The sequence below is a fragment of the Arvicola amphibius genome, chromosome 4 (genome assembly GCF_903992535.2).
Source record: "Arvicola amphibius chromosome 4, mArvAmp1.2, whole genome shotgun sequence".
Classification (NCBI taxonomy): domain Eukaryota; kingdom Metazoa; phylum Chordata; class Mammalia; order Rodentia; family Cricetidae; genus Arvicola; species Arvicola amphibius.
The window spans coordinates 120,442,160-120,454,467 of NC_052050.1; the positions used below are offsets into that span (position 1 = coordinate 120,442,160).

The 12,308-nt window shown below is 35.4% G+C and overlaps 1 protein-coding gene across 1 annotated transcript in view; it reads right to left on the reverse strand.

Annotated features, from left to right (window-relative positions):
• The window catches only part of Gpm6a (glycoprotein M6A), a 238,496-nt gene that overhangs the window by 21,038 nt on the left and 205,150 nt on the right, over positions 1-12,308 (reverse strand). The window contains exon 2 of the mRNA XM_038326492.1: positions 4,208-4,400. Coding sequence (XP_038182420.1) covers positions 4,208-4,400 — 193 coding nt within the window. The remainder of the gene's footprint in view (positions 1-4,207; positions 4,401-12,308) is intronic.

Sequence of the window (12,308 nt, forward strand, 5' to 3'; positions counted from 1 at the left end):
AATCAGTAAAACTGGCCTCATGCTTTCTCTATGATAATTCTTCTACACATTCTTTTCAAAGAACATATTTATGAGCAATACATAACATGTATATGCCTCACATTTGCTCCCCAGTGCCTTATAGTTCTTATTCTGCATTTTGTATCTCCTTTATTATTCCCGTTCCTTGGACACCCATCCTTGTGGGCAGCCCTGCACAACCTTAAAATCTTTACATAATTTATAAATTTATTAGTTCTTTTTCACCACACTAAGAGTTTGATAGCACAAACATCCTCTATTTTATTTCAAGGAGTGGGATTTAATCCATTTGGAAGCTCCATGAGGCCTATAGAATGAATTTAAATGATTTTGAACTATGAGAAGAGAAATAATTTGAACCCCCATCAATATACTATTCTTCCTATTATAAGCATACTTTATTGTTCATTCATTTAATTTCTCATATAGATTAAATGTAAAATTATAAAAATGTACAATCTAAATTTTTTTTCTAAATTCCCCTTCTAAAGCTCCCACAGATATTATCCCCAGAGCTTCTGCAGAGATCTGTGGAATTTGCCAGTTTGTTCTCTAAACATCAAGCATGTAACTTTATAATTTCTAATATACATAGTCATTTATTAGACTTATGGCTCCTTACAATCTTCATGTGCTATAACTGAATAAAGCAGTTTGAATGCAGACTAAATATAGAGAAGCTGTGGATTCAAGGACATCTGTGGTAGCTTAAAATAATGAACAGTGAGAACATATTTTGTCCAGCTATGCTAAGATATAGCTGAAAAGAAAATGTCAGTTTTATCACACTAAAATATATCCATGAAATCATCTTACTAAAACTCTCCGGAACTAACTAGCAATAACCCAGTTGGATTTTTTCTTTTCTTTTCTTCTTTAACTTCTCAAAGACAGGGTCTTACTATGTAGGTCTGGAGGTCCTGAAACTCACTAAGTAGACCAGGTTGTCCTGGAATTCATAGAAATCAGTCTACTTCTGTCTCCCGAGTCCTGGAATTAAGTCATGCTCTAGTACTCCCTCATAGACCAGTGGGATTTTGAAATAGCTTAATTATATTCCACAGGATGAATATGAGTAGTAAATAAAAGTGATTCTGGAAATTAATTAATTAATTAGGTAATTGATTTTATTTTGGTTTCTCTCTTGGCTTTCCTACATGATAGACTTTAATATGTAAGACAAATAAATCCTTTCCTTCCCCAAGTTGCTGGTAGTTAAGGTGTTTGTTATGGCAACTTAAAGTAAACTGGACCAGAAAGAGGCCAGTTCCAAAACAAAATTCAGTTTCACATCTTTTTGAAAATGTGCCTAGAATCTGAGGACCCTTTCCCTAAAACTAAATTGATTTAAGATATTTTGTTTTAAAACATCTGGATTGAGCCTGGCGGTGGTGGTACATGCCTTTAATACCAGTACTCTAGAGGCAGAAGCAGGCAGATCTTTGTCAGTTTGAAGCCGGCCTGATCTAGACTGAATTCCTGCAGCACAGACAAACCCTTTGAATTAAAACACAGAGAAAAGAAGAAAAGCATTGAAAGGTTTAATTAATGACACCTGACATCTCGTTAAAATGCCACTGCTATACCCAAAGATTTGGTACGCGCCTTGTAAGATTGTCAGTTCTTTTGATTAGTGGTATGTCAGTGGTACAGCAAGCTGACCATGGCATCTGAAACCATGTGAGCTTTAGTTATCTCATTGTGAGCTTTGCTTATTTCTTTCTACCATTTCTTCCTATTCCACCCCTTTCTAGGAACAGAATCAGGTTTCGTCTACTTTTGGAACCCATATGAAGTCTTCCCTAGCAGTCAAAGTGATTTTTTTCTAAATGGAAATAGGTTCTCCTGGAAATTTAAATCTAAGGTGCTGATAGCTATCAAGTTTTGGTTTTATGTGCTTGCCACTTTTTAACTCTATGACAATAAGTTATGGAAATACATACTTATTGTCCACTTAAAAGCATAGTGATAATTTGGAAAAGATTTGTGAGATAATATTAAAATATGAAATTGACAAATTTTAACTTGTTAATAAGCTTTCATTTGCAAGTTTTTGGGGACATGGAGACTTCAGACTTATGGACTGTGGTTTTAAATTATTTTCTACTTCTTTCAGGTACCATGGAATTGGACCTCATATATATTAGATGATGCCATCATGCATGCAATATAAGCGTTACAAGTATTCAACTACTGAGCTCCACTCCAGTCTATTTGTGCTTTCAATGTTGAGAGAGACTCATGCTGGTTTTCCTGGGCTGGCATTGAACTTACTCTGCAGCCCAGGTGGGATTTGAATGTGCTCTTCTCCCTGCCCCAGCATCATGAGTAGCTGAGCTCACAGAGCTGCACCACATGCCCAGACATCTCACGGCTTCAGCAATAAACTTTTCTTCTATTTGATGTTGGTGGAAGGGATATAGGCTTCATTTATACTCTTTCAGTTCTTACTGCTTAGAAATTATCAGTGTTTATAATCTTCAAATATTTCAGATAAACATAAAAGCTAGATATCTTTTCCTTAAAATTTCTGTTGTTTCCTGTTTTGGAAGAACATAACCTTTGCCTCTGAGAGTAGAGAATTGTGGTTTCATTATGTAACAGGAATGTGCAACCCCATTTTCTTATTTTTCACAGAGAATTATTAACTTTAATTAATCAAAAGATAAAACTTATTAAAATGATTGCTGAAAACAATGGTTTTTTTCAGTTTATGGAGAATAAAGAAATTTAGCAATTTTATATACTGTTTTTTAGACAGAGTTTTTTTTTTTTTTTTTTTGGTTTTTTTGAGACAGGGTTTCTCTGCAGCTTTAGAGCCTGTCCTGGAGCTAGCTCTTGTAGACCAGGCTGGCCTCGAACTCATAGAGATCCACCTGCCTCTGCCTCCCAAGTGCTGGGATTAAAGGCGTGCGCCACCACCGCCCAGCAGAGACAGAGTCTTTTATATAACTCTGGAACTTGGTATGTAAACCAAGTTGGTCTGGAACTCACAAAGATCAGTCTGCTTTTGCCTTTCAAGTGCTGGGATTAAAGGTGTGTGATCCCACACTTGTCCCATAGTGTTGCATACGTTTGATTTTGTAGTTGTAAGATCATTTTCTTCTACTAAAAACTTTCGAAGGGCACCAAGATCATAGGAACAAGCTTGTATCAATCCGAACTGCACTTGATTATTTATCTGAAAGGATCGGAGTAAAAAGCAACGGTTTCATAGCGAACTAGATAACCATTAAGATTTGAAAGTCTCAACAATCTGACTCCAGAACACGTGAGTAAAAAGAAAAATGACTGAGTATTTTAGAAAGACAAAAATTAAAAAGAAAAGTTCAAACACATAAAGCCAAGCAGCATGAAATAAATGAAAGTGAATGCAAGTAATATCAAAGCTAAAAACGTGAATGGTTTTGGGTCCAGATAGTTCACATTTTACGTAAAAATTTCATAATAAATATGGTATTTATGTGTATGATTATGAAATAACCCAACAGATGGCAAGAATTAACAACTTATTTTAAATTAATACTAAGTACTTGATCTCTATAATATTAAAAAGAGATTGATGTCAGGACTAAAAACTTTCACTTTCAGACTGCTAAAATTATATTTATAAAAATATTATTTCTACATCATCAAGGTTTTATAATCCCAGTAGTTTATATTTTAGGGCATCAAGAACATAATTGACATTTTCAGAGATAAACTTTTTAATATGTAATTTTTGTCTTACAAAAGCCTCTAACAGTATTTTCTAAAGTACCTTACTTTCTAAGTAAGGTAATATATGCATGGTTGAGTTAAAATAGTGAAGCATCTGATTCTTGTTAGAATTTTATGAATTTTCTAGGATTAACATCAAAGTCTAGATGAATGCTTGCCTACGTCATCTGTCTTTTCACCATTTTGTGGGGAGTCTATGCCCACATTGGAAGAGCAAGGCAAAAATTCCCTGCTTATTGGTAATTTAATTCAAGTCAGAGTCTAGGGTAAACCGCTGTTAATTTGGCCTTGTATTCTATGCAAAGTGCCTTGGATTGGTCGACAAATCAATGCTTTTCAGTACCATGTTTGTCTCATGATTTTTTTTTTTATTCATCATCACCTTACTCAGCTAGACAACTCTTTATTTAGAAAGAAGAAAGAGAAGCGCAAACAACGTAAGCTTCTCTACAAAACGTGGACTTACATGGTGAAAACATCCAGGGTGTCGCCAGCAGTCCGTGCCATCTCAAAGTAGGTCTGCAGAATGTTGACGGTGCCAGAAAGGGCTTCATGACCGCAGCCACAGAACAGGGCAACGCCCGCATACAGCAGGATGGTGGCGATCAGAGAAGCATAGGGAATGCCTCCCAGGCATTTGATACAGCACTCAAAACACCCTATAGAAAAGCAACAGAAGAAAAGGTGAAAATTCAGGTTAATTATTCATTATTTTCTATATCCTCAACACTATAAGAAGTACTATTGACACTGATAAATGATCCTGGGTCAACCACATTAAATCAAGTCCTTGAGGGAGCTCGAAAGAGTTAAAGATGAAGTCCATTCTTACAACCATACTCACAGCCACAGGGATGCTTACAGAGCCATAATCACATCCTTTACTTCTATCCCAACCGAAGCCCTTCTTTTCTAACCAGACTCTCACTATAAACCACTACACCACAGGCATGGCATTCTACTTTGAGGTCATTGGTCTCAAATTTCACTTTTTCTTTTACTTAAGTAATATCGATTTCTTTGAACAATTTGTGCATTTTTTTCAGAAAATTATTTCAAACCTGCAGTGCTCAATTGTCAACCCAACAGATTCTGAAAATGGAGAAGAAATAAAATCAGAGAGTATTTGAATCTACAAATAGAATTTTTATCATGAGTCATCATATAAAGAACACACATATATGAACTAAGAATTGATCTTTAATTCCTTGAATATTTGGAACGTATTCAGATATTGTCTGATTTTCTTTTCTATTTTCAGAAAACATGGACACAGTAGAAAACAGAAAACAGCTCCATCCATTTTTTCTGCAAAATCCAAGATGTCTTTATCTTTTTCTGCTGTGTAGTACTTCATTGTGTAAATGTACCACATTTTCCTTATCTGTTCTTCTGTTGAGGGGCATTTAGGTTGTTTCCAGATTCCGGCATTGACAAACAATGCTGCTATGAATATAGTTGAGCACATGTCCTTTTGGCAAGATTGAGCATCCTTTGGATATATACCCAAAAGTGGTATTACTGGGTCTTGAGGAAGGTTGTTTCCTAATTTTCTGAGAAATTGCCACATCCAAAGAGGCTGTACTAGCTTGCATTCCAACCAGAAATGCAGAAGTGTTCCCTTTTTTTTATTTTGAGTGAGGTAACCCAGACACAGAAAGACAATTATCACATGTATTCACTCATAAGTGGTTTTTAAACATAAAGCAAAGAAAACCAGCCCATAAATCACAATCCCAGACAACCTAGAAAACAATGAATGTCCTAAGACAGATATACATAAATCTAATCTATATGGGAATAAAAAAAAACAAGATCTCCTGAGTAAATTGGGAGCATGGGACCTTGGGGAAGAATTGAAGGGGAGGGGAGATGCAGAGAGGGGAGCAGAGAAAAATGTAGAGCTCAATAAGCTCAATAAAAATCAATTAAAAAAACAGATAACAGGCAGATTCATCCTTTTGATATCATCTTGCAAAAATGGTGAAAATAAGCACACAGTGCCATACTGTTCTTGTAATGATTAAATGAGCCAATATGTAAAACAATACCTGTGTGATATAAATGTTCAGTGCTTCATATGTGTAAGCTGTTATTGTTAGACTTGATTCATTTGCGTTGATATTTTGTTTCTGACAAAAAGAACTTGCCTGTTGATCAAAGGGTAGAACTAGGCAGTAGTTAATCATAGAGACCAGACAATGGTGGCACACACCTTTCATCCCAGCACTTGGGAGGATGAAGCAGAAATATCAGGAAATCAAGGCCACCCTGGGCTACAGCTACAGGAGACTGAATCAATCTAAAAAAGAAACAGAGCCCTGCAGTGGTGTCTTAAGCCTTTAATCCCAGCACTAGGGAGGTGGAGACAGGAAGACAATGCAGGATCTCAGTGCACTCTGTCTGAGAATTTGTAGAGACAGGATTTTGCCCAATTCGGTTTGAGGTAAGAAATCTTTCTAGTGACTGCTGCTTTCCTTCTCTGATCTTTCGGCATTCACCCTCAACATCTGACTCAGGGTTTTTATTAATAAGATTAATTAGGATTGTGTTACAGCTGATACTATTATTATTCTTTTATATGGTTGTCAAAAACTCTTTGGCCATAACAAGCACTTTTAGTTTTTGAACTTCATCACTGATGCCTCATTTGAGAGTTTTGAGCATTTAATCTGATATATCACAAAACATATTTCCTTATGCTTAAATGCAATGCCAACATTTTCCTGGTAAATTCCAGATATGTTCAATTAAATTAACTAGAAGGTTTGAAATGGTTATGTTTGGTAGTGAGAAGTATTGGTGAGACACTATGTGCCAAGCCTTCCTCAGACTTGGTATTTGAAGCTTAGCAAGCCTCCGAGATGATCTCATATGTTCAGCTTTACCCCTGCCCTGCCACACATATCTCCAGTACAGAGATTTACCTCATCATCGCTCCATTTGAAACTTCTTAGCTCAATACCATTTGAATAAGAAAGCTCTTTATGTTATTGATTATGCTTCCCTTTTCTCCAGAAATAAGTAACAAGTAAGAATTTAAGTGGATTGTGATTATTCTACTTAAGTCAGTCACAGGGAAAGCTAAGCATGCTTTACCTAGAAGGCACTTAAAGGTTGAACATCCCTAATTTGGAGTGCTTAAGGTTAGAAGTGCTTTGGATTTAACAGGCTGTTTTTTTTTTTTTTAACTTCGAGATATCAGCATATAAACAACTATGAAACTGATTTCTCAACATAACATACATTTGCATATATACTTTATGTACTTGGCCTTAAGGTAATTATATAATATTTTAATAGGTCTTCATTCTAACTATGTCCTTTCATAGATGTTAATTGTGGGACTTTATACTGCAGCACCATATCATGGCTGAAAAATTCACATATCCAACCAAAAAAAAAAATGGGTATGTTTTGGCTTTCAAATTGCATTAGTTTTTTGTTACAGATCCTTGATTTTTATGAATCTATATCTACATTTATATGCAATAACATATAAAACATGAACTTTAAAAGTTGCTGTATGAATTGACTTTATATTTGGAGAATGAACTAGTCTGTTATTTTGATATTGCTCATTAAACAGGTCTTGAGAATTACAGCCTATATCAACTCCCTCAGAAGATTAATTAGGAGCCTGAGTACCTCACCGTTTTTTTTTTTTTTTTTTTTTGCTCTTTCTTTAATAGCAAAATCATTTTCTGAACTTTTGTTACACACATACACACACACACTCACTCACACACACACACACAATGTGGGGAAGAGGAAAAGGTTAGAACAGATTGAAACTTCATATAGAAGAAAAAAATTCACCAACAGATGGCTGACACCAGTGTGTGTAGTATGTGAATGTCATTGAGCCCAGTTTTGGGCAGAGACTAACAGGGTGGCAGAAAAAAAAATAAGCTACTTCATTTTGATATTCTATAATTCCCAACTCACTTATTATTTGAAATTAATTGGGGGAAACAAATTGCAATGGCATTAAAAAGCAAAGATTCAAACTGGTTGGCGGTGGCGCATGCATTTAATCCCAGCACTTGGGAGACAGAAACAGGTAGATTTCTGTGAGTTCAAGGCCAACCTGGTCTACAAGAGCTAGTTCCAGGACAGGCTCCAAAGCTACACAGAAAAACAAACAAACAAACAAACACAAAAAACCCAAACCAACAATAAAACAGGAAAAAGAAACAAAACAAAAATACAAAGATTCTCCTAATTTTCAAATTTGTCAAACAGTCCCAATGACTTTAAGTCCCAGTTTTGTGGTTCTCTGTTCCTCTTCTCGAAACATTTGATAGCACCAAGGAAAGATCCTATTACAGATATTTGAAATGTCCAAACTAAATTATCATGCTCAACAAAATCACCTGATTGTAAGTTCAAACATAGGGAGATGATTCTAAATTCAGAATACCACCACCGTTACTTTATCCTAGAACACAGAATTTACAGGTGAATAAAATATGACATCAGAGTTACTCAAGAGCAGATAAAATTAAAAAGCCATAAAAATCATCACCAAAATGGCCATTTAGAATTTCTGGGTGATTTTATTTCCAGTGTGGATCTAGTTTGTACTTAGGTCACATTTTGCCTACCGAGCTGTACATGCTCATCATTAGCTTCTGTGCCAGGTTCCGTTTCCCCAAGAAGAAATCATGTGCTCATAGACCGAAGCATTATTCATCAATTTAACTTCCTAGTTGTTTTCAAACTTAGAAGCATATAAGGTAAGTTCTTTTACTATAGAAAGCTAGAGTTAATGATTCTGAGTTATTACACATTTCCAAATTAGTTTCATGTCTCCAAAAGATACTGAAATATATCCTTCCTTTCCATTTAAACATTGCCATAAAAATTATTCAGAATTATGTTACCTTTGCTGATAAACACAAATTCCTCCAAGTTTTTGTTTCTGCATCGTCTGGGTAGAAACATTAATTTAAGTGTTGACCCTCTGTAAAACTTTTGCTCAAATGAAAATCCTTAAGTGTCTCTTTGGGGACATATTATGCTTGTAATGGACTACATCCTAATCAAAGCCATTCTTTCTATGAGTCTGAGCAGAGTTGCCTATTGCATTTAAAGAAGTCTTTTTGAACTCACATATGGAGAAGCAGCACATCATTTCAACATTCTCTCCAGCTGCCAGAATCCCACATAGTTGCTGGCAGGGGAGCTTCTTTCCACCCACAGTGAGAAACAGCCTTGGCAGATCAGTAGCGTCTCCATGGCAACCGTGCCCCTGGGCCAGGATGCACTCCCAATAATCACCCTTGCAGGCTGAGGATTCTGCTGTCCCCCATCATCGTGTGTTTTTACTGAACCGAAAGTGCAAAAACACCCTATTAAATGAATATTAATGTGGCATAGTAAGAGGAGTTCTGATCCTGGAGGACATAGATTTCTTGAAAAAGATATCGTTAAAAGCAGTAATGACGGCTCCATATATTTTCAACAGTGTAGATTATGAGAGTGGGACCGTTTAATTCCCGAATAAAGCTAAGGTTCGAATAGTGACGGGGAATTTGCGTGCTATAGTCGTACGTACACACAGAAGCATTTATTAGGTCTAGTTTCTGGGTGTAGCCTCTCAAGTGAAGTAATGTCTTGTGGTCAGGTTTAAGATGAAGACGAATACTGAAAGAATCACAAAGCTGTGTCTTCAACACACCTTGTAAAATACTAGCATTGTTGCCCACTATTTAGTGAGGGTACAAAACTGACTTCTTCCAATGGAAAATTTGCAAGGGAAGCAGAAGCTCCCTTGATAACGGCTGTTTTCAAAAGCTGTGCATTTATCTTTCCGTGCAGTATATAATGTGCTAGTCTCTACTTCAGTATTGACAAATAAGCACAATCTTTGCCTACAATTAACTTCCCAAACTGTTCCAAAGTGAAAAACAGGAAGCTAAATGAACAAGAAAAGGAAGTACACCAGACAACAGTAAGGAGAGACCAGCGGAGTTATGAGTCTTAGAAAACAAATTGGAAAGTGAGGTTGACCACACCCTAAAATTTTACTCATTGATTTCTTTTTCATTATCACTTACTAAGGAGATGATTCTTTCTGTATTAAGAAATCCAACCTTAGTCATGATCAGCTAGGCAAAGAGCTGTTTTGGCTTATGGGCCATCTCGTCTCCTAAATTAGTCATTGTCTCTCTGTGTCAATACCACCTTCCACCCTTTCTCAATCACATCATACATCATCACAGCACATTAATTACCACATCACATCTTTGTCTTGATTTGTGATAGAGAAAACTGCTCCAACATATTCATTTCTCTCATGTATGCTCTTTACTGCTCACCTGCTTTGCCATATGCATGTTAGAAACCATTTGATTACATATACTTTTTCAGTAGACTTTGGATGTGATTTTTATATTTACCTAAGAACAATAAACCTTAAGATATTTTTCCAGATTCTAAGAATTACTTTGCAATGTTGGATTATTTTGCTGATAATCACAGCATCTATGAGAGCTTTAATATCTGTGTTTTCTCATTTTTAATTCTTGCTGGCCTCTGTTAGCCAAAACCAGCGATGTGTGAAGAGAAAAGCACCATTTTGTGTTTTAGATGCTAAGGGAAAAACCATGTTTTATTACTAACTTAATGTTGGTTTATTTATTTAAATGGGTCTCTTTTGTTTTGAATTCTGTAACATGATTTTATGTCATATGTAAAATCAGTTTATGCTACTTTGGTACTTTTCTGTTACCAGCCTTGTCTAATTCCTCCAAATTAAACTTTTATTATTGAAAAGACCCCTGTCATGCGGATTTTTTAATATGTAGCTGAAATTCTCACCTAAACATTTATTAAATACTATTATTTTCATTAATCCATTAAGTGTCAGATTATTGAATTTCTTATTCTCTGTGCATTAAGTATATAATTATTGAATCATTATAGAGATGCCAGGGATTATGATAATTGCTGGAGAGGCAGAACAGGACAAAATCAATATTAAACATGTGGGAGACAGACAATGAACAAGTTGTTAAAACAGTATTTGTGAGATTATGAGAAGGCTGAAGAGAATTTAGACAGAGATGACATATCATGAACATTGAAATATTGATATCATACTTTAATAATGAGGCCAGGGAAAGACTAAATGAAATTAAGTCTATAAAATATAAAAAGGTGTGAAGTTATATTAAATAAAACATCATAACAAAATTCTTCCCTTTAATAGACTATTAAAAGGCAAAGAAAGAAGAAGTATCGTAGAACACTAAGTCAAAGACAGAAATTGGAAACAAAAAAGCACTTTGGGAGATGTAAGGACAAAGATCAACATCCATTAGCAAATGGGGGTTCTATCAATATCAAGCATTAAAACAGAGGTCAGGATTTCATAAAACCGTAAGTACAAAAGAGTTTTCTAGCAGTTGAGAGTCTGAGCCTCCAGCGAGGCAGAACTGACTAAACTTCCCTTGGCTGGTTGCCTGCCCAGTGGTTGGATGGTATCACTAGAGTTGCTGGACAGTATGCTAAAACCTAAAGACCTTGAAGCCTGCTGCTGGATTATGCTGCTTCAAAGATTCTTCAAATTTCAAAAGGAAGACTCCAGAAATCATTTCGGGTGTTAGACAAATCTCGGTAATCAATAAGGGCCTAGGCATCATCTTTAGAAAAAAAGAAATGAGATTATCAGCTAAAGGCAAAATATTAATAAATGTGCATTCACATTCTTCAGCTCTTTTTAGAAATGTCACCTCAGTTCCCAATTTAGCCTTCGGGTCTATTGTGGAAATCTTAAGGGAGTAGAGTCCATCCGATTATCTCCTATCATGTTATATATGGAAACGTATCCCCTGGATTGGAGTGCAGGAACAATGAACAGAACTTATCTGTGCTAAGCTTATTTCATACGCTTACCCCTGTTCTATATCTGGTATAACATCAGGGAGACAGAGTCACTACTTCAAGAGTCAGAAAGTTTTCTTGAGTGCCTATTAGCTCTATATGCTTTTTATATAGAATTGATTAAAACTATGACTTCAGCATTACTTGTTCCTACGTATTGATAAGACAAAAATTTAAAAAATATTTAATGCTTTTTCAGAAACTTCAAAAAACATATCAAAATATTTATTATTTAATATGCTATCTTGTGACATTATTTAGCAGATCAGAATCATTGACAGTAGGCTTAAAATTTATAAAGTAGAGCATGATTGAAATATGAACAATAATATTTCAAACTTAAACTTATGAAAAATATTTACACTGGAAATTATTGCCATTTTACTAATTGTTAGTATGGGCCATAACCTATGTTTTGCAATATACTAGGTTGTGTATCAAGTAATTAAAATTTCAAAAATATTTTTTATTAACATTTTTAATTTTCTTAGGTAACAAACAGAAGTGAACATGTGAATAAATCTGAAATCTGTCATTACAATTGTAACCGGCTTCCATACCTTTGCACAACTGACTCCATGTTGAAAGTACTATCTAGGACTTGTAACACAACACACAGGCAACAACACCTACCAAAATGAAACAAAGACCTAATACAGAAAGCCTATATAGATCTG